The sequence below is a fragment of the Typopeltis vanoorti genome, chromosome 10 (genome assembly GCF_054136105.1).
Source record: "Typopeltis vanoorti isolate ZY-2024b chromosome 10, IOZ_Tvanoo_1.0, whole genome shotgun sequence".
Taxonomy (NCBI): Eukaryota; Metazoa; Arthropoda; class Arachnida; order Uropygi; family Thelyphonidae; genus Typopeltis; species Typopeltis vanoorti.
Window position 1 is genome coordinate 4,064,356 of NC_143558.1, and position 24,762 is coordinate 4,089,117.

The 24,762-nt window shown below is 35.5% G+C and overlaps 1 protein-coding gene across 5 annotated transcripts in view; it reads right to left on the reverse strand.

Moving 5' to 3' along the window:
* Nucleotides 1–24,762, reverse strand: part of LOC150102137 (spermatogenesis-associated protein 7-like) — a 151,681-nt gene that overhangs the window by 85,239 nt on the left and 41,680 nt on the right. For all 5 annotated transcript variants that reach the window (XM_090399380.1, XM_090399379.1, XM_090399381.1 and 2 more), the window contains one exon: nt 16,268–16,315. In XM_090399380.1, the coding sequence (XP_090255506.1) occupies nt 16,268–16,315 (48 nt within the window). The remainder of the gene's footprint in view (nt 1–16,267; nt 16,316–24,762) is intronic.

A 24,762-nucleotide genomic window follows, 5' to 3' on the forward strand; every position in this document is an offset into this window, starting at 1 on the left:
CTACCTCCACACCCACATTCTGCCATCACACTGGAAACAGGTGAACCTTGATTCTTTGCTCCAAAGTACAGTTTACCACTGGTCAATTATACAGTTCACATGTTCTTTGCATTAGGCCAGATGAACCATCTTGTTCATTGTTATGACGTTCAGCTTGTGTGCTGCTGCTCTTCCATTGAAACCAAGTAATAAATGGAGTTGTTCTCATAGAGTATTAGTGCTCACCATAGTGTTAACGGCACTCTGGAACTCATCGTCTCTGCCAATTGTAGCCGGTTTTTGCATGCCATCTGTTTTAACACCCTCCTATCCCTGTCAATCATTATTGGTGGCTGCTCTGGGTGTTTTCCTGCACTAGTGATGCCAGAACGTCTCCATTTGCTGATTACATCACCAACAGTTCATTATGGATGCTCCAGTTGAGTGGCAATGTTATGCTTATGATGACACCTCTCTTGAAGTCACTGAGTTCATGTCGTGTTGTCATACCATGTGTATTCGACTGCTATAATGAAATACTGTTTCCTACTATCTGTACACGGGGCCGCCGGAAGCGGGCATGCAGAGCATACGGGTGCTACTACGAAGGGGGTGCTGCCGCCGGGGCACGGTTCATAAGTTCATTTTTAAGAAGCAAAAAATTTTTATCATAAAAACAAAAAAAATTCTTAGAATGATCAATATTAAAATAAATAAGGCCGGATACACCAAATAAAAATTTTAAAAAATTGTATATTGCCGCCTCTTTGATTAGCCGGCTGTTTACAATTTTGCAGCGAGAGCAGGCTAAATGCCTACCTGCAGAATGTTGTGTCTACTGCAGTCTATCTAAAGTGAAACAGTGAACGGTTTTTATGCACAGAAACGTTTGTTGCTAGTTAACAAGTCATATGGTACGCATTTCAGTAGGCTACTGACAGTAGCGCAGTGTGGACTATTATTTCGTCTCTGTGTCGTGTTGTGTAATAATTTCTTGTGGGTATAAAATAGAAATCAATCAAAAATTAAAAAAGTTATCTGTGCACAAAATCGTAAGCATCATGATGCGAAAGAAGCAGATATTAAGAAACAAACTGGGGCTATTAATAAATTTGTTAAAATATTAAAATATTCTAATGCAGATTGTAACCAACTTGATACATCAGAAATCAGAGTTGAAGGACTGTGCACATAATCCAGTTTGCATAAAAGTATTATTGCAACTATTGAACAAGACGCATGATTTAAGTGAAAAACAGTCAGGAGAAGATTTAGTTGTAGTTGATCGTGAAACTAACACATTGTTAGTCTCTGTAAATTTAGAAGATCCAGGTGAATGGGGAAATATTGATGAAAAATTACGAGTTGTTTTAATTGAAATGGGGCCTGTTCAAAAGAAAAATATAATATATCCCAGAGACCATGCCTTACTTCATGCAATATACATCTGTTATATTATTCTGTAGACTGGTCCTTCCCCTTCTTTCTTTGCTTCTTTCTCCTCTCCTTGCTCTTTCCCCCTGATGCTATTAGAGTATTTGAGGGCTAGGGGTGAATCTTTCCTATCTTGCTAAGTCATTTCGTCTTATGCAGCCACCGAAGGAGGCAAGCTAGCCTCAATAGGTGAAGGACCCAAGCCCGGATAAATGGCGAGGGTTGATGTCAGGAAGGGCATCCGTTCGTGAAACTTCACTGCCAGCTCTAGCTATGATATGAGTCAAAGAGAAAATGATATAAGGGCTAGGGCATACCCCTTAAGCGATGCGCAGCCACATCGCCCTACAGCTGCGAGTTGGATGAGGGCTACCGCATCAAGGTCGGGTGCGGTTAAAGAAGCGAGCCCAGCAGGTGGAGAGGATGTTGCGAGTGGGAACACTGAATGTTGGAAGCATGACTGGAAGGGAAAGAGAGGTGGCAGACATGATAAGGAAGTTGGACATTTTATGTGTGCAGGAGACAAGGTGGAAGGGGGGGAAGGCAAAGGAACTCAGAGATGGATATAAATTGTTCTACTCTGGAGCGAATAACAAGGGAAGAAATGGTGTAGGAATTGTGGTGTTTGACAGAATGAAGGGCGAAGTACTGGAAGTAGGTAGAAGGAACGACAGGATCATGTGAATGAAATTGGGTCTTGGAGAAGAGCGGGCAGTCGTATTATGTGTATATGCCCTGCAAGTTGGCTGTACAGCAGAGGAAAAAGATGAGTTCTGGAACGTGTTAGATGAAGAAATGAGGGAACTGGAAGAAAAAGAGATGGTGATTGTCGGAGGAGACTTGAACGGACACATAGGAAGACAGAATAGAGACTGTGAAAGGATGCATGGTGGCCACGGAGTGGGAATGATGAGCCGGGAAGGAGAGAGGGTTGTGGACTTTGCAGTAGCATTTGATCTGCCAATTGTGAACTCGTTTTTCTACAAGAAGGAAGAACATTTGATAACATTTATGAGTGGTAACAACAGTTCACAAGTTGACTACACTTTGACTAGAAGAAAACATCTTAAGGTTATGACAAATTGTAAAGTAATTCCAACAGATCAAGTGGCACAGCAACACTTGATCTGTTGGAATTACTTTGGAACACTGATTGCTGTGCGCACACTTTAAAAATAAGATCGAAGATAAGAACCTCTGGAAGCCATGGGATGAAGACAATTAAGTGGTTTCACTTAAAAGAGAGTGTGAGGAATCGTTTTAGGGAAAGGGTGTTCGAGAGAATTTCGGATGGAATGGAAAGTGTACAAGTTTGGTGGAAACATAATTCAAAAATAATCCTGAGCTGTGCAATTGAGGTGCTTGGTGAGACATCTGGAAAGATTAGAGAGCAGAAGGAGGGTTGGTGGTGGAATAATAATGTACAAGTGGCAGTGACAGCTAAGAGGAAGGCAAAGCAGAAGTGGGATGAGTCGAGAGTGGAAGAGGACAGAGAGGTGTACAGAGAGAGAAAGCAAGAAGCCAAGAGAGTTGTGGCACAGGCGAAGGCCATGGCATATCAAGATCTGTATGATCAATTAGAAACAAAGGAAGGACAGAGAAAAATTTACCAACTAGCGAAATGTAGAAATAAAGCAGCAAAGGATATCTTACATGTGAGGCAGATCAAAGACGCTGAAGGAAGAGTATTATGGAGGGATGTGGACATAAGAAACAGATGGAGAATATACTTTGAGGGACTTTTGAATGAGGAAAATGCAAGGACTCACAGAGAAGATGGACAGCCTTCTGAAGGGATGGTACAGAACATCAGTAGAGTGGAAGTGACGGAGGCCATGAAGAGGAAAATCGGTGAGCCCCTACAGGATTCCAGTGAAGGCATGGAAGGCACTAGGGGAAGAGGGAATTGACCTGCTGTGGGACCTGTTCATGAAAGTTTGCCAACAGGAAAATATACCTGCGGAATGGAGGGAGAGTGCACAAGACTGTAAAAATTACAGAGGAATAAAGTTGATGTCCCACACAATGAAAATCCTAGAAAGGGTTCTTGATGGAAGATTGAGGAAGGAGGTGAATATTGCAAAGGAACAATTTGGCTTCATGCCTGGTAGATCAACAACAGATGCTATCTTTGGATTACTGCAGATGATGGAAAGGTTTCGAGAGAAACAACAGGAGCTACATCTGACATTTATTGATCTGGAGAAAGCATACGATAGAGTGCCAAGGCAAGAAGTCTGGAGATGTCTGAGGGAGAAGAAGGTTCCGGAGAAATATGTCAGGTTGGTGCGGGAAATGTACAGAAATGTGAAGACAAGTGTTTGGACCTGTCTGGGACAGACAGAAAGTTTTCAAGTAACAGTTGGCTTGCATCAAGGATCAGCATTAAGTCCATTTCTGTTTAACATTGTGATGGAGGTGGTGAGAAAAGATGCACCTTGGACAATATTGTATGCAGATGACATCTTGCTGTGTGTAGATTCAAAAGAAGAAATGGGAACTAAACTGGAAAGATGGAAAAAAGTACTGGAAGAGAGGGGTATGAGACTGAGCAGAAGTAAGACAGAGTATATGTGTTGCACAGTGGGCAGTGGCCAGGAGACAGATCTGGAGCTGGAAGGAAATGTTATCAGGAAGGTGAGAGACTTTAGATACTTAGGTTCAACAGTGGAAGAAGATGGAGGAGCTGAGAAGGAAGAGGGATGCAGGATACAAGCGGGTTGAAGGAACTGAAGGGAGATGGCTAGAGTGTTACGCGATGAGGGTGCCGATCAACCTGAAAAGCAAAATCTATAGGACAGTAGTGAGGCCAGCTATGATGTATGCTATAGAAACTGTGGCCCTGAGGAAAAATAACATCAGCAGGATGGAAGTAGCAGAGATGAGAATGCTTAGGTGGATGTGCGGTGTGACCAGAAAGTATCGTCTGAGAAATGACTATGTGAGTGAACAGTGAAAGTTATGAACTTAGGAGCGGAGATACAGGAAGCAAGGTTGAGATGGTTTGGTCATGTGATAAGGAGGATGGACGAATATGTGGGAAGAAGGGTCATGCAGATGGATGTGCAAGGGAGGAGGAAGCGTGGGCGGCCAAAGAAGAGATGGAGGGAGCTGGTAGAAGAGGACTTGAGGATGAAGAACTTGGATGTGGTGACAGCCCAAGACAGGAGGATGTGGAGGAGACTCATCATCAACAGTGACCCCACTTAAATGGGAGAAGCTGCAGAAGAAGAAGATACATATGGTCGTAAATTTGGCAACACGTATTATAATAGAAAAATGGAAAACAGGGAGCTCGTGCCAAGAACATGGCTCATTTATTCCGAAACTTTAAATTCTGTTTTTTGCTTTTGTTGAAAACTTTTCACACCTACTGACTCAAGTAGTCTTGTAGAAGTTTATAACGATTGGAGAAATGCAAGTACAACTTTGCATAGACATGAGACTAGTTTAACTCACATGAAAAATTTCTTAAAATGGAAGGAACTTGATAAAATTTTAAAAAACAAAACTACTATTGATTGCCAGACTCAAAGCATGTATGAAATGGAAAAGAAACATTGGAAGACGTGTTTTAGAACCCTTAATTGAAATTATAAAATTCCTTAGTAGCCAAAATTTAGCTTTTCACGGATCATCTGATAAATTATACGAAAGGAATAACGGCAATTTTTTAAAATTAGTCGAACTGTTTGCGAAGTTTGATCCCGTTATGGAAAATGATGTTGAAAGGGTCCTACAACAAAACGATACAGTACGCTATTTGAGTAAAGACAGTCAAAATGAAATATTGGAAACTTTAAGTAACGCAATCAGGGATACAATTTTATTATCAATTCGAAAATCTAAATATTATTCCATAATTTTAGACTGCACAACTGATGCAAGTAAAACAGAACAAATGACCATTATTATTCTCTTTGTTTTCTGTGACAATGGAATTGTCAAAATCAGGGAAAACGTTTTATGTTTTGCAGATATATCAGATTCCACAGGACGTGGTTTATGTGCAACAATAATGGAACAACTGGAAAAATGGAACATTACCACTGAAGGTATGTGAGGTCAATGGTATGACAATGGGGCAAAATATTGAAAGAGAAATATTGAAAAAAATATGAAAGAAAAAAAATATTGGCTCCAAAACTGGCTTTTGAACAAAAATTCTTGAGCTTTTTATGTGCTATGTGCTGCTCATACTCTAAATTTAATCATTAACAATGCAGCCAAAGTGAATGCAGATACAATTAGTTTCTTTGCAATTATTCAAGAAATGTACAATTTATTTTCATTCTCTCACAAACGGTGGGCAATCCTTTTAAAATTTAAATAATGAAAATTTTAATAAAGAAACTCAGCATGAAGCACAAACATTATGTGCTAAAATAAAGGACTAGAAATTTATTTGCTCTCTTATAGCTTGGCATGATTTACTTAACCCTGTGAATAAAATAAACTCTGTGAGTAAAATGCTTCAAGACAAAAATATGAACATTACACTTGCTTTAGAATCTATCGAAAACTTAAAAATATTCTTACAAGAGTATCAATCAGATACAAATTTTAAAGAAGTTCTAAAAACGGCAAAAGAACTGAGAGAAGAGGTCAATGGAGAACAAGAATTTAAAACTGGTACGGAAGTTCAAAGACGAAAGAAGACATGACAATTTGACTACGAGCATCATGACGCAACATCACAATCTCCAGAAGATAAATTTAGAGTGAATGTGTTTTATACACTTCTAGACGTTGCAACATGTTCGTTAATAGAACGTTTTGAACAACTAAAAACATATTATGATAATTTCAATTTCTTGTATAGATTACTACAAATTAATAACGAAGATTTACGAAAAAATTGTGACAATTTAGAGATTCTCTTGAAGGACGGCGACAATAAAGACGTAAATGCAATAGAACTATATGATGAGTTATGTGCTTTCCAGGATATTTTTTGGAAGGATAATTTAAATATTCAAAACCCATTCGATATTCTTAATTTTATTGTGTTCAATAATTTATCTTTCCCTAACTTTTCAATTGCTTTAAGAATACTATTAACCTTACCTGTTAGTGTAACGAGCAGTGAACATTCCTTTTCCAAGTTGAAATTGATTAAAACCTACTTAAGATCAAGAATGTCACAAAAAGGCTTGTTAGTTTGCCGTTAATGGCTATTGAAAATGATATGTGTGCGGAATTAGACGTTAAGACCGTTATTTCTAATTTTGTGAATATGAAATCAAAAACCCTAAAATTTTAATAAAAAAAATTTCAAGTATATTTATGTAATTTAATTTATTTTCTGTTATTCTGTAAAGATGTTATTTTTTGTATACTTATATTAAATGTTTAAATTATTTCTGAATTCTTTTCTTATTTTCTCATCTATCTTGAGTTTCTTTTATTTTCCTAAAAGATAGTTCCACTTATAAAAATTATTAAAAAAATTTTAAAGTTACTAAGAATTTAGTAACTTGTAAAATGCAAGAATTTTTTAAACTTTAGTTCAAATAAATTTTAACTTTAATTAAAATTCATTTTAATTTTGTTAGCGATTCGGATCGGTGAGAAGGCTATAATCCCTTTATCATTATATTCAACGATTAAAGTGAACTGGCTTTATCAAAATTTGCTTTAACTTTGGAGAATTTTTTGAATATTCGGGTTTTTAATGATTATCCTGTCTAGTCAACACCCCCGGTTCGTTACATTTAGCGAACCAACATGTGGCTGTTCTGTCAAAATTTATTTAAGAAATTTCAAATAATTTAAATTTTTATTATTGTAAAAGAACCACACATGCCTGGATCATTACTGGGGCACTTAAATAGAAATTGCATGCGGGCAGCAAATACCCTAGCGCCGGATCTGTATGTACACCTTTTTTTTATGTTATTAACAAACGTGGACTATTCCATAACTTCAAATAACAGGGGTACCATGACAATTACTGGTAGATAGATAGTGTATGGTACACCAGTTTATTTGGTAGAATCACAGCTAGTAAGTTTTCAGACAGATTAGAGATGTGGTTTATATTCAAATGTACAGGATCTAACAAGATCTCAGTAGACTCCACAATTTTTCTATTGGTCTTCTCTTATTGTGATCGTTGATTCTTCAAAATTTAGTCTTTCTGGCGAGGCATCATGCAGAAAGACTAAAAATAACATTTGATGACAGTGCCATAGCCTCACATCTGGCATTCTATGTGTCTGACATAGTTATCCTTAAGTGCTGCTCAACAGATTTCTCTGCTGATCTATAGTATGGGGATCTTGCAGTTACACTATATGCAATCAATTCACAAGTATTTCAGAAGACTATGTCTAGGCTTAACACATCAAAGTATTGATTGTATTCCAATGACATGTGTAAACACTGTTTTTATTTTATACCTCTTAAGAATATTGACTTGTTTGACAGAAATAGATGAATACAGGGAACAGATATAAAACTAAATTCCTCATTACCATGTGTGCACTGAGTTTTTTTTAAGTCAGAAAGATGTCTAATGATGGCATTTTAATCATAACAATTTTGTAGGGTCACTTAATGGTCAAAGCCAAATAACTGGAAGGAGACCTTCACATTACCTTTAAGGAATGTGAAAAACTAAATGAGGCTTCTGACTTAATATCCAATTGTCACCTTCAAGTGGTGTGGCCTATTAGTAGGTATACACCAAATACAGAGTGAATGAGGATGTACTGGCAATTTGAGACTTAGCCAACCAAATTGTACTCTGTATTGACTTAAATCATAAATCCATAGGATGAAATTTCTTGCTGGGTGAGTTACTGCTCATTTAAACAAAGCACCCCACTATTTTCCTCAAGGAACCAGTGCAAACAGTAAAAATTCAGCTACTAGAACAAATTCAACATCTAAAAGCAGAAGAAACCAAATGTTAGAAGAATTGAAGATAAGAACCATCAATATAAGAAGTACCAGTGAAAAGGAAACCAAACTTGCAGAAGAACCAGAAAAGAAAAATACCACATGGATGTAGCTGGCATTACTGAAACAAAGAAGACAAAAACAGGTGAGATCTTACTAAATAACAAGTATAAGATACTATATTTGAACAATAACAATCAAGGAAAGGAAGAAGTAGCATATATAACCAGCATTCAATACAAAATATGAAGCTAAACTTCTAGATCGGAAGGCAGTTTTAATGTTTCAAAATTTAATTTGAAACATTAATTCAATTATTTTCAAAATGGAAAAAGTTTAATTTTCAAAATGGAAAAAGTGGTCCTTGTTGGATACAAGGGTGGTCTGAAAAGTTCTCGGCCTAACAACGAAAAAAATTGAAATTTATAATTTCAAAATTATTTTTATTTTTCAACATAATCTCCCTTAAGACTAATACATTTATTCCAGCGATGCTCCAGCATCATTATCCTGTCCCTATAGTGATTCTCAGTATAAAATACTCCTCTACAGCTAATATAATCACCTATTGGTTTTTTACCAAAAAAGATTTTTTTTTTTCCCCCTGCAAACTGGATCTTTTCTCACAATTTTTTTCATCTAGTCTGGTTAAAAGATCGGAATAATATTTTCCGGTTATTGTTTTACCCTTTTCAAGAAAAATTAATAAACAAAATGCCTTTAGCATCCCAAAACATTGATGCCATGACCTTTCCTGCTGATGGAACTGACTCTGTCTTCTTTGGTGCTGAAACAACCGGCTTCTGTCCACTGTTTTGACTGCTGTTTGGATTCTGGTGCATAACATGCATCCAAGCCTCATCCATAGTAATAAAACAATGCACAAAATCAATTTTATTCTTGTTAAAATGCTCCAAGCACTGTTCAAAGATTTTCATGCGGGTGCGTTTTTGATCTGCTGTGAGCAAGCATGGCACCCATTTTGCACAAAGCTTTTTCGTATGCAATTCTTCATGCAAAATATATCTGCACGTTCTTTTGAAATGCCTATATTCTCAGCAATTTCATGCACTTTGACTCGCCAGTCACCCAATACCATATCGTGCACTTGATCAATGATTTCTAGTGTTGTTACACTTTTGGACATCCTTCACGTGGATCATCTTCAAGGCTGATACAGCTACATTTAAACTCGGCAGCCCATTTCTTAATTGTCGAAAACGAAGGGGAAGAGTGCCCATAAACTTTTATGAACTTCGAATGAATTTCTTTTGTCGTTAAACCTTCTTTTACAAATAATTTTATAACAGCATGATGATACTCAATTTTATCCATTTCAAGGGACAGATAACACTTTTGTTTCAGACAGCTGTATAAAACGAACTAATTGATAGAATTACTTGCAATTTCACATGGATGCTTATGACAGATGTACCAACTTAGAAAAAAAAAAAATCTTGCAGATAATGTTGCCCATCTATGGTCAGGTCCAAGAACTTTTCAGACCACCCTCATATCTAAACAGCAGAGTAAGAAGTTAATCCCACCAGACATATAAAAAAAATATTTTGGGAAAGTTTGAAGAAAAGGCCAAGGTTAATGATAATGGTATTTGTTGGATTTCTTTTCAGGATATGTGTTAGTCATTACTAATACCATGTTGTAACAAAGATTTCCACAAGTTCACATGGAGACAAGGCATAAGGAATAAGAAATGCACATTAACCATGTCATTGTGGATAGTGATATCTTCATATTTCAGAATATATGAGTGCACAGAGGATAGGAAATTGAAAGTTCATAGGTAAACTGAAGACTTAAATATTACTGAAGAAAAAATGAAACAGTTTGGGGGAGAAAAAAATAAATAAAAACTGAAGATAATGATATCCTTGGAGTCTCTGAACAAAAATACTGACTGATTCAGCTAAGGAAGCATGTGGTGGAGTTGACTGCAAGAATAGAAAAATAAAAACACCATGGTGGACAGATGTTAAAGACGTAGTTCTGCACACCAAGAGAGCATATTGAAAATTCATAGCAAATAAATCAGCAGATGTCCTAAAAGAATACAAAGTAAAATGTGAGAGAGCTAAGCTATGTGTAATAGTCTCTAAACAAAATTTGTGGGAAGACTTTTGTAAGAGCATGGCAAATAAATATCAGGAAGGTGGCAAAATATTCTGGAAGCTATTAAAAAGCTTAGAAATGGAGGAAAGAGTACTGTAAAAGGATCAGAGATGGTAAATGAGACATGAAAACTGAAGACAACTCAATGTCTGGAAGGATTTTACTTTGAAAGACTGTTAAACAAAACAATTGTAACAAAGCAGTAATAGAAAATTTTTCAAGAGGAATTCAAAGAAGAGTATTTGTCAATACTTGAGATGGAAAAAGCAATCAAAAAGTTGAAATCTGGAAACGCCACTAGAATATGTGCATAATATTCATTGTCATCATCTTCAAAACTGAGTGGCAATCCCATCCTATTTCAAATTTTCTGTATACTCCTATATCTTGTGTTCTAAAATAACAGTCCAAAACATTTTCCTTACATTTTACATCACACACACTTACAATTGGGTAAAAGACAAAAATGGGAATATAATTTCTTGTTAAGTGTAATTTACTTTATAAACAACTGAGAAAATGTGCTACCATTGTTTCTTGTATGTTCTCTCCATGAGTTTGTGCACATCTTTATGTTGGAACATAACAATAATTATAAACCAGTCCATGTCTTGAACAAACATGGACTAGTTATGACTGAACAGAAATCCAGCAAGTATGGCTCACTGACAAAACCAGGAGGGACTGCTTCATCAAGGCTGATTTAAACTACAAAAGTATTTCTGTACTAACTGCAAGTTTTCTATAGCGAGTATCTACTGCAAATGAAATATGCAGCTATAGAAAATATTCAAGAGAAATACAATCAGGTATATATATATATATATATATATATATATATATATATATTTCAGTTAAAAAAGTCAACAGAAACCTGAAAAGGCAGATGGAATAGAAGATGCCATTTAACAAGCTGCTCAAATATAGAGGCACAAAAGTTTTATACTTTTATACCTCCAAGTTTTATATATTTTAAGGCCTATTCAGAAGATCAAATTTTAGATAACTAGAGAAGAACCTGTTATAGAACCAAAAATAAAAATGGAAAAATAAAATAAATAAAAGAGAATTCAAGAATTACAGAGGAATTTTCCCTATTGAGTATTTAAGGTAAAAGTTAATATGAAAGCATACTTGAGAAGGACTAAGAAAAACTTTGGAAAAGAAAATTTGGGAAGAACAAGGTGGGCCTGATTAAGGGAAAACAGCAGTTGTCAGGATCAGATTTTTACTTTAAGATAAACAGTGAAAAATTATGGGATTATAACAGGGATCTGTATTTAAGTTTTGTAGATCTAGAAGATCTTTTCTTTTGTAGGCCCGGGGCAGAGCTGACTACTACCGGGTGCATCCCCAGGTGGCAGATCAGGGAATAGCCTTCAGATATAGAGGCTAGCTGTGATATAAGCAGAGCAATCTGGAGAATAAGCAGCCATGGACCAACAGCGACTGAGCTATCAGGGCATGGGAGAGCAAAAGTGGCAACTCTGCCTCACTTAAAACCTCACAAAGCCCAATGACAACTCGGTGACATGGCAAGTAGTGCCGCCATTAAATAAGCACCTGCTGGGGTCACTGACATTGGGAAGCAGCATTGTCAGTACTGACACAAGGTTGAAGCCAAATGATGATGGAAAAGCTTGTGATCAGAGATTTGCAGATGGCAATATGATTATATTGTGTATGTCTGTAATACTGCGGAGCAGAAAGCAAACGGAGAAACTACTGCTCTACCTTATCTCCAGAACAACCACCATCATGGCGAGCAAACCCTTACAATTGGCCCCAAGTTTCCGGCGTCCCTTAAATGGGACAGGGGTGCGAAGAATCTCTGGGCTCAAAATGGTGTCCACTATTAAAATCGCAACTTGGAATGTCAGAACTCTGTATGAAGCTGGCAAATTAAGAAATGCCACCACAAGAGAAATGAAGAGGCTGGGCATCTGGATTTTGGGAATTTGCGAGACAAGATGGCCAGAATCTGGAAAGTGTCAACAAGATAATACGACAATGTATTACTCTGGGAATGATGAGAACAAACATCGACATGGTGTAGCTGTAATAGTAGATGAAGAAATCAATAAATCAGTAATAAATTGGATTCCATTTTCTGAAAGGATAATGCTGTTACAACTTAAGGGAAACCCCGTTAACATAAATATCATCCAAGCTTATGCACCCACAGCTGACAAAAGTGAAGAAGATGTTGAAGAGTTTTATGAACACCTAAAAGAGATTAAAAACCTAACAAAGAAACATGATATAAACATAGTGATGGGTGACTTCAATACAAAAGTGGGAAGAGGGGGGTGATGGAGAAATTGTTGGAGAACATGGCTTAGGCACCAGAAATGACAGAGGAGATCGCCTAGTCCAGTTCTGTCAGGAAGAAGATCTAACAACAGCAAATACCTGGTTTAAACTTCCACCGAGAAGACCGTACACTTGGAAATCGCCTCAAGATAACCGACATAACATTGTCAGAAATCAAATTGATTATATACTGATAAATAAAAGATTCCACAGTAGTATAAAGAGTGCAAAGACTTATCCTGGAGCAGATATCTCATCAGACCACAATCCCATAGCTGCAGAAGTACGTCTTAGATTAAAATCAGCTAAAAAATCACAAAAGAAGAAAAAGAAAATTGATGTAGAAAAACTGAAAGACCCGAACATAAATAAAAGTGCCAAGACACAGCTTAACCTGCAATTACAACAGATTAACATAGAAGAAAATAAAAGAGTGGAATCTCTTTGGAATAGCTTAAAGAATGCCATCATAACAACAATTATTGAAGAAGTAGGTTATGTGAATAATATAAAACAACAGGAATGGATGACAGATGGGATTCTTTCTCTTATTGATACAAGAAGAATGTACAAAAACAAAGACTTAGCCAGATATACAGAAACACATAACATCATCAAGAAAAAAATAAAAGAAGCCAAGGAAAATTGGATGAAAAATTTATGTACTGAAACTGAACTGCTTCAGAAGAAACATGATAATTTCAATCTGTATAAGAAAATCAACGAAATTTCCGGAAAACTGAGGAAAAAGCAAATAGTGTCTCTAAGAGATGAAAATGAAAAAATAGTTCTAGAAGAAGAGAATAAAGCAGAGATTTGGATAAAATATGTAACAGAACTTTTCAATGATACTAGACAGAAGTCTATAAATATAAAAGATAACATTCAAGGACCAGCAATCATGAAATGCGAAATAGAGAATGCTATACGAACAAGTAAAACAGGAAAAGCCAGTGGACCAAATGGTGTGCAAACAGAATTTTTAAAATTAATAGAACCAGATAACATCAAACTTCTTGAAAAACTATTTAATAAAATATATGAAAGTGATGAATTTCCATCAGATTGGCTCAAATCTACATTTATCACCATCCCAAAGAAACCCAAAGCGAATTCCTGTGGTGACTTCCGACTTAGATGATTAAGTCGGAAGTTTCATAGATTTTGAAATATTTCAAAATCTATGAAACACATAAAAACAGAAATCTGTCTTTGTGTTTCACAGATTTTGAAAAAGCATTTGACAAAGTCAGACACTAACTTAATAGAAGTCCTTCAACAAATAAGGCTAGACAAACAAGACATAAGACTAATAACAAATCTGTATTGGAATCAGTCAGCTACCGTTCAATTAGACAACATTACCACCAGTGATATTAACATCAAAAGAGGAGTGAGACAAGGATGTGTGCTCTCACCACTCCTGTTCAACATTAGGCAGAGGTATTCTTTAAAAAAAGCATTGGAAGAATGTCCAGAGGGAATCACAATAAATGGAAAGATTGTTAACAACCTTCGATATGCAGATGACACCGTGCTAATTGCAGATAACAAAAACTCATTGACAGAGTATACATAGAAAGCCAAAGAATGGGAATAAATATAAACATCAACAAGACAAAATACATGATCATCAGCAAACATCCAGCCTCATCAATGAAACTAACACTCAATGGGAAAAATATTGATCAGGTGTCAACATATAAATATCTTGGTTGCTGGCTTAATGAACAGTGGGATCCAGAAATAGGTATAAAGACAAGGATTGAAGTTGCACAGCAGTCCTTCATGAAAATGAGAACACTATTCTGCAATAAAGACCCAAACATGGAAGTCAGATGCCAAATGCTGAAATGCTATGTGTGGTCTATTCTGCTCTATGGAGTTGAAACATGGACATTGAAGGCAACAACCATCAAGAAAATCGAAGCCTTTGAAATGTGGCTATACAGAAGAATGCTAAAGATATCATGGACAGAAAAAATTACCAATGAAGATGTCTTAAAATCCACTGGCAAAGCTAAACATCTTGTACAAATAATCGAGAAACAAAAAACATCATATCTTGGCCACATCATGAGAAACAGCAAATACCAACTTCTAAAAACTATTTTGGTAGGAAGAATTGATGGCAAAGGAACTAGAGGAAGAAAAAGAATATCATGGTTTGACAACATCAAGACGTGGACAGGAAAGAGCAGTGCACAACTGCTCAGATTAGCACAAGAGTGCAGTTTGTTCGCCAAGATGGTCGCTGACCTTCTATAGAAGATAGCACAATAAGAAGAAGAAGATCTAGAACAGGCTTATGATAATGCCTGAAGAATAGCTCTTCAAATACTACAATTATATGGTGGAAATGAGACATCACAGAGCAATATATGGCCTCACGTCAGTGGAATATCAGCTGTTAGATTCTGAATGATGTACAGGAAGATGGTTTGATGTGTATCTTTGTATAATACAAAGATACACTCTTCAATGTTATTCATCATCTATATAGATCACATTATGAAGGAAGGTTACATTAAATCTGATACTGAAATTGTAAATATTCTACTCATGTCTTTACTTAATGAAGATGATGCCAGATACTTCTAAATAAATCCAGTACATGTTTTCAAGGACTCCTTACTAAATTGAATAACTGCTGTAAGAAATTTTGTATATATGAAAATCAGCAATAAAAGGACAAACTATGAAAACAAACAGAAATGTGTGAAAACATCTAATGGATTCTCAATGGGAATCTATTGAACAAGTAAAACATTTCAAATATTTAAGCACAAATTTTGTGATGGTTAAAAATTAAACATGGAAATAGAAAAAGCAAGGCTAGCACATCGAGGAGCCAGCTGGATAAATTTATACAGAATAAGAGAATTAGCCAAAACACTAATAGTATTACAAGACAGCATCCAGGTCAATTTTAGCTTAGAGATATGAAAATGGTTTAAAAATAAAACAGTTGATTGAGACTAGAGACAATAAATATGAAATTTCTCACAAAAATAAGGGAGCGAATAGAAATAGATAACATCCATAGTATCATGTTAAAAATGAAGATATTAGGAATGAACTAGACATTATTAGCATTCAAGAATGTGTGAGCAGAGTTAATCTGATGAGGATTCTTAGCGGATGGGGAAAGGAAAGATTAACAAAGCAAGTGTTCAATACCATAACATCATGAAAAAGACCGAGATATACAGTATATGGATTGATAAAGCTAGAAATGACTTAAATATAAAATGTGATAATGCACTAGACACCTCAATTACAATTAACAACAGATTAATTTGGAAGAAAACTGTTGATAAGAAGGTAGTAAAAATTTAAATTTAATTGTGTTAGACTATTATAAAACTAATAAAAGACAAAATCAAAAAGCTAACTCAAATTTCAGCAATGGTGTTTATTCATCATATAATGGTCTTTATTTTTAATTTTAAAAAAAATCAATCGTTTTATTTAAACTGCATGATAAAGAATAAAAAAAGTAACTTACGAGCAAGAGAACTTTTCAATGATTTTGGTGCTGTAGTATCTACATGGGCTGGAAAAAAATTTTTTTTTTTATTTGTTTGTTTACAAAAGAATACCACACATACAACAAAAACTAATCATTCTTTTCTTCAACCACTTTTATAGTCCCAATCTTATGACTACTTCCAGAATATTATCCAACTTGCCTGCCCTTTTTTAAGTATAATTGATTTGTGGATATTCAAATACTGACAATTTGATTGGTGAAACACTAAATACTTAATTATCAAGAGTACTTATTGTGGTGTAAACTGTATGCCTCACACAGTCATTGAAAATTTCAAATTAGTATAATGATTTTTAGAAATGAGCAATTTTATTCACTTATTTGAGATCAAGGTAGGAATATCTAAAGAACAAATTTTCAAATATATTTAAGAACATATATTGTGGAAAAGCACAGTTCAGTTAATTATGAGATCACTCACAAAAACAATAACAAGGCAATGTAATGGTACATTAGAGTGACCATGAAGTGATAACCTGGGTAGTTGCCAACTATTTGAGAACTTCTGTGAAGAAAGAATATATGTGGAACTACAAGGCTGGTGACTATGAAAAGCTTAGTAGGAGACATCTTGCAGCTATAGCATAGAATGAGGAGTCAAGAGGGAGGGAGATGAATGTTGATTGGGTTCTATTCAAGAACTATCTAGAGCAATGTTTAAATGTATTCCAAAGGGTCAGAAGGTTAAACAAGGTAGATGTGAAATGGATGCATGAAGAAATTAAGAATGTAATCCAGAGGAAAAAGGCATTATGGAGGAAGCTTATATAAGATGACTGGTAATAATCAATTCCATGAGGAGTACAAAGAATAGGCAAGGAGAATGACTCAAAGAATTAACATTCTCTCTTTTTCAAATAGTGGCTAAAGTTTGCAACTTACAAACTTTGTCTATCCTCACAGGAAGTAGCACAGATCAGTCACCATTTTGGTCACTTGCTTCTGAATCCTCTGTCATTTCCATATTCTCAAGAACCTAAGTGACCAATTCAGCACACAATCCATTGTCATATAAAAGTCTTATAAAGAGGGATAATAACCTCCTCCTTGCTTGTAATTATGTTTCTATACAACCAAGATCCTTTGGGCTATTCAAGCCCACATTTGCAATATGATCTTTGAATTTCAACTTCAGTCTATCATCACCCCTGAATCCTGGTCTCAATCTTATAGTGCAATAATGCAAGTATAATACACAATCTGCAATATCTTCACACCCAAAGTGCACATAACCTTACACTTTATCCCATTACTCTGGCAACCATATTTGATGTCCATACTGTCAGTCTATTTAATTCACTCTGCAAGAACTTGACATCTTTATTAAGTACTACCCCCTCCAGTTTAGTACTGTTGGCAAACAATTGGATATTCATTTTCATTCCCAATATTGTTAGTGTTAAAGTGTTCTCTGCCAGGTTGGCAGGAAAAATACCCAAAGGAAGACCAAGATATAAGTGGATTGATATATATATATATATATATATATATATATATAGTACCTTAGAAGACAGAAATATAAGATCTGATAATGTTGGAGTCTTGACAGATAACAAATTGATTTGGAGGAAAATTGTTGATAGGAAGTTAGTAATGATGTAAGTTCTTCATGTAGCGCTATCATTATGATAGCACTACAATATCATAATGTAGTGCTATTATAATGATGATATTGTCAGTGTAACAAGTGAACAGTGCAGCCTAAGTAGAGTCCTGTGGCACACCACTGGTCACCTGACCTCCCTTTAATGCACCACTCCACCATATACTGCTCTATGATGCCTGTTTTCCACCCACCCCCTCAGTTGCTTAAACTCTACATAATGGAGTTTAACGCAATATCCTGTCAAATGCCTTTGCAGCAAAGTATAGCAGTAATATAGTGTAGCCATTTACCTTATCCAACTCCGCATCACTTTACTGTAGAAAGTAAGTAAATTACTAAAACAAAATCTCCCTTCAGAAAGCTTCGTTTTCCCAATAGACAACTTTGTTTTTCCCAATAGAGTACCATATTCCTACCCATTCATTCACCTTAGCAAATTATAGCATATTTAATTACATTACAAATACTATACAATGTTTTCCAAATGCAATTCCAAAGAAAAGAAACGGATTATACATTATGGAGTCTATTCTCTTTGCTTTCAATTATTCTGAGTTATATATTGCTCTCAGTAATATACAAAGGCTGCTTGAATACACTGTATGCCTTTCAATATTAATATAATTTCAATATCCACATAAAATGTTTTCTGAGATCAACCTCTCTCTCTCTCTCTCTCTCGCTAGCTAGCATTCTGGTTTCAAGGTAACAGTTGTTGCCTCAGAAATTGTGTGCATGCCTGCAACCAGGTTACTAATCGAAACTAATGAGAATATGATTCTTTAGAGAAACTTGTGACATTAAGATTATAATATATAGAAACATTTACACAAGAATATTATATTTTAATTTGCCAAATATTTCAGTCTGAAAATAACAGACTATCTTCAGTGGCTACATAGGAACAGTTTTTTAACCAAGTGGAATACCAACAATTGATCGTTCAAAAGCAGAACAAGCCGTGTGATGTTATATCGCTAAGTATTAAAGAGAGGAAAACATTTTTTATCAGAGAAATGATTAATTTAAAGATATTAATTCACAAATTCATATAATAATCTTAATTTATAAATAACATTAGACTAATGCAAGAATTAAAGTCTAAATTTAAAAAAAAAAAAAAAAATATATATATATATATTAATGTGTTATCCTGATTAAACATTCCCATATTTTTGATAAAGATATAGTCATTTCGATTCAAGTTAGGACAGTGAAGTAAGGCCTCGGCACTTTCTTTAAATAAATGTTCAAATTTATAACGACCTCTGTGTAGGAGGAGTGTCTTGGACCAGAGGATGTTGTGGCTTATCGCTATTCTGTGCTGAGCCAATTAAAGATTAATTAATGTGGCTAAATGCTCTATACAGCATTCATATAAAAAAACAATCAACATCTAAACCGCAAATATAATGTTCTTATTTTTAAACAAATCAAGCCTTTCCAAAGTTCCAGATAATTGGATCGTCAATGTATCCGGTCGCCCTTTAACTAGTAGTGAAACACTCATCCTCTCAAAAGGACATGATTTCGCTATAGTCCCTAAAAAGATTCCGTATCTAGATTTCCTGGTTAGCATCGAACGGAACCTCAGTCATCTTTTCAGTGAAAAGGCTAATTCTCTCCACCTAGAAGTTGCTTCTATGCTACTTAAAGCCAAGCTTCCTCCTTCCAACATATCTCCTTCTGAAAAGAAATCGCTACATTCCTTAAGAAGCAACGGTCACCTTGTCATCACTAAAGCAGACAAAGGGAAAGCGACAGTAATTATGGATTCTTCAAACTATAGAAGAAAAATTTCTCTTCTTCTTCAAGATCGCTCAACATACCAAGAACTTAATCACAATCCCACCAACAGACAACTGAAGAAATTAAACTCCCTTCTAGATGAGGTGATAAGTTTGGATGCAGACACAATTGAAAGGCTAAAAACTCATTTCGCAAGACCTCCTAGATTTTATGGTCTACCTAAAATACACAAGACAGATATTCCTCTTCGTCCTATATTGGACTGTACTGATTCACCTACTTATCGCATAGCCAAATATTTAGCGAAATTATTGAAATCACATATAGGCAAATCACACTCCTTTTTGAAAAACTCTTCTGATTTCCTAAATAAATTAAAAAATATCTCATTACAACCTACTGATCTTATGGTGGGCTTCGATGTAGAATCTCTATATACTAATGTACCTCTCAAAGAGACTTTACAATTACTTGCTGACATCTTCCCACAAGACATAAAATTATTTGATTTCGTGATGCATTCTGGATATTTCTTATGTCAAAACAAATTCTACAACCAAGTTGAAGGAACAGTCATGGGAGGTCCACTTTCACCTGCTCTAGCTAACTTTTATTTGGAACATCTAGAAGAAGTCCTGTTCTCATCTATATTCCCTCAATAACCCTCCTTTTGGGTGAGATATATAGATGACATCTTTTCAGTATAGCCAGAATCAATTCCTTACATTGTCGTATTAAGTTTACCATGAAAATTGAAAAAGACAACAAGTTATCCTTTTCAGACATCCTCCTCATCCGGTCACCTTCAGGTATTCTAAAAACAACAGTTTACAGAAAACCCACTTTCACTGGACTTTATATTCTCAAACAATCTGCTCATCATCCTTATCAAAAATCAGGAATCATAAAATGTTTAATCCGATGAGCTAGAACTAATTATTCAACTCCTCATGAATTACAGAAAGAACTTTCAACTATCAAACACCACATGAAATTAAATGGCTTCTCCGAAAAGAGTACACAACATCTGTTCGATTCTTACAAGCCAATCCAAAGCAACAGAGATTCACGTCGAGTTCCAATTCCTTATATTTCCGAGATTTCACAACCAATTTCAAGCATTCTGAAGAAATATAATTTAACAGCCACTTATATACCTATTTAACAAAATATCGACCAATTTCCCCTCTTCTAAAGATAAACGCTCAACTATGTCTCTGCCTGGTGTGTATCAAACTCCTTGTAACTGCAATCTGTCCTACACTGGACAAACAGGATGCTCTAGAGAAAAAAGAATTCAGGAACATCAATCATACATTCAGAACAACAAATCCGATAAGTCTGGATTGGCTCTGTAAGGAATAGAGACAAGCCACAACATCCTCTGGTCCAAAACTCGCCTCCTACACAGATGTCAGTATAAATTTGAACGTTTATTTAAAGAAAGTGCCGAGGCATTACTTCAAAGCCCTAACTCGAATTGAAATGACTGTATATCTTTATCAAAAATATGGGAAAGTTTAATCAGGATAATACATTAATATATATATAATTTTTTTTTTAAAATTTTATTTTAAATTTAGACTTTAATTCTTACATCAGTCTAATGTTATTTATAAATTAGGATTATTATATGAATTTGTGAATTAATATCTTTAATTTAATCACTACTCTGATAAAAAATGTTTTCCTCTCTTTAATACGTAGCAATATAACATCACGCGGCTCATTCTACTTTTGAACGATCAATTGTTGGTATTGCACCTCGTTAAAAAACTGTTCCTATGTAGCCACTGAAGATAGTCTGTTATTTCAGACTGAAATATTTCATCATCATCAAATTCCTGCCATGTACCCTCAAGGGGTGTACAGGATATGAAAAATTTATGAAAAACAAGGGGTGTACTACATGAAAAATTTTCATCATTACTAACTTCCTATCTACAATTTTCCTCCAAATCAGTCTGTTACTTGTCAAGACTCCAACATTACCAGATCTTATATTTCTATTGTCTAAGGCACTTTGTACCGTATCAATTTACCTATATCTTGGTCTTCCTCTGGGTTTTTTTGCTGCAAACCTGGCAGAGAATACTTGTTTTGCTAATCTTTCCCATTCTGTTTAAGTGATGCCGACAATGTCAAGTTCTTTCCTAATATTATCGTTTTTAATAAGATATTGCCATTGATGCCATCAGTTCACAGCTCTAATCTTTCTCAGGAATCTCATATCTGCGGTCTTTTGTCTTTGGTCAAGTGTTTTACTTCTGACCCAGCTCTCAGATCCATAAGTTAAAACTAGTTTGAACACTGTATTGTATTACAGCTAATTTAGTGTTCTGACTAATTTCTCTCTTATTCCATAAGAATTTATTCAATTGACTACTTCCTACCATACCAGCTCTGTTGATTCTGTTGTCTATTTCCATATTTAATTTACCATCTTCACTAAAAATCGCCGCTAAGTAGCTGAAATGTGTTACTTGTTCCACAGGTTCTCTATTCACAACACAGTTGACATTTTCAATGATTCTGCCTATTTACATTGTCTTTTTATTGCTGACCTTCATACCATATCTATTACAACAGTTATTCAATTTAGTCAGAGAATCTTGCAGACTTGTAGCAGATTTATTTAGAAGTATAGCATCATCCGCATAAAGCAAAGAGCTGACATTACCATCTCCAATTTTGATATCATGTTTAATACCACTTTCTTCATAATGTGATCCATATAGATAATGAATAACAGAGGAAATAATGTACATCCTTGGCTCACACCAGATTTAACATTAAACCATCTTCTTGTACTTTCATCAATTGTAACTGCTGACTTACAACTCAAATAAAGACTAAGTATTGCTTGATATAATACCCCATTGACACCATATAACTGTAGTGTATTGAATAGCTCCTCTCTTGGCACCTTGTCATATGGCTTTTTCAAATCGACAAAACTTAAATACAGATCTCTGTTATATTCCCATGATTTCTCCACTATCTGTCGTAAAGTGAAGATCTGATTCTGACAGCCTCTATTTGACCTGAATCCAGCTTGTTCTTCACCAAGCTTTTCTTCCACAATTCTTCTCAACAGTTTCTCAAGTATACTTGCATACATCTTATCAGGAACACTCAGTAGGGATATACCTCAGTAATTCTCACATTCAGTTTTATTTCCCTTTTTATATATAAGGATACTATGAGACCTCTACTCCAATCATATGGGAATTCGTCCCTCTGTCCAGGCATTCTGAACTATGCAGTGCAGCCACTGTAAGACTTTTATACCACCATACTTCAGCATTTCTGGTCAAATATCAGTTACTCCTGCTGCCTTTCCACATTTCAAGCCTTCGATGGCTTTTTCTACTTTAATTATGGATATGGATTCCTGACTGCATGCCTGGTCAGTGTTTTTTTTATCACTATGCTGTCATCACTGCTTGTTTCATTTAGCAGTTTTTCAAAGTAATTACTCCATACTTCAAGGATATATTTTTCTCCCATTTTCATGCCATCTTTATCATCTCTAACTCCTTTTACAGCACTGTTTCCTCCATTCCTAAGCTTCTTCAACAACCTCCAGAATATTTTGCCACCTTCTTGATATTTATTTTCTATGTTCTTGCCAAAGTCCTCCCATGTTTAGCTAGTTTTACACAGTGTTTAGCTTTCTTACATTTGTCTCTGTATTCTGTAAGAGCACAAGCTGACTTATTTGCCGGAAACTTTTGACATGCTTTCTTCTTTTCCTTCACTGCCTCTTTAACTTCCTGTGTCCACCATGGAGTTCTAATTTTTCTCTCCTTGCACACAACTTCACCACATGCCTCTCTAGCAGAATCAATCAGGGTTTTCTTCAAGGCTTGCCACTGAATCTCAAAGGTTTGGTTCCTGTTCTCAAACTCTTTCATTTTTCCTTCAATAATCGTTGTGTATTTTAGTCTACAGTTCACATCTGAGAGCTGCTCAACTTTTATTCGCTTAAAAACTTTCTTACATGTTATTCTTTTCAATATGAAATTCAATTTTATCCTGCTAAAGACTAAATAGTGATCACTTCCAATTTCAAATCCTCTGTACACCCTGGTGTCCTGCACCAGGGAGAAAACATCACTATTAACAATAACATAGTCAATGAGACTTTTCTTATTCCTTGCCTCTTCTCTCCATGTAAATTTGTGCACATTTTTATGTTGGAACATGGTGTTAGTAATAACCAGTCCATGTCCTGGGCAGAAATCCAACAGGTATTTGCCATTATTATTAGCTTTGCTCTTTTCTCCAAATTTTCCCAAAATATTTTTGTATGTCTCACAATCACTTCTTACTCTGCTATTTAGATCCCCAACAAGCACCAACTTTTCCTTTTTCATTGTGTGAGTAGCTTTCTCTAGAGCCTCAAAAAATTCCTCCACTTCTACCTTAGTAGAACCTTCTGTGGGACCATAGGCACAAATAAGTCTCATTGTCCAGTTCCTCATTCTCATATTTGCCCACATTACTCTATTTGAGACTGACTGCCATTCACAAAGATTACCCTCGTATTTTGTGTTGAATACTATGGCTACTCCTTCTTTTCCTTGATTGTCATTGCCTGAATATAATATTTTGTATTTAATGCTCAGAAAGATCTCACCAGTTTTTTTTTTGGCTTTTTTGTTTCAGTCACCCCTAGGTAATCCACAGCTAGCTCCATTTCTTTGCCAGTCAGGTTTCTTATGTTGATAGTACCGATCTTTAATTCTGGTGATTTAGAGTTGGAGTGTGTTTTCAGATTTATTCCAGTAGCTGACTTTTCGCTGTTCGCTCTGGTTCCCTGGCGAAAACAACGGGGGCCTTGTTTAACCGGGCGACGCCCTAGCCGGCATGAAATTTTGTCATGTTGTACCATCATTTTGTATTTTGGTTTAACCAATAGGAATACAATTTGGTCGGCTAAATCCCAAATTGCTAGCTCATCCTTGTTTGTTCAGTATCCAAGTAGATACCCAACAGGGTGCACCATGAGAAGGTGAGGATTGGACATTAGGTCAGAAGCCCTGGTCGGTTCTCCACATTACTTTAAAGGCTATGTGGAGGTCACCTCTCA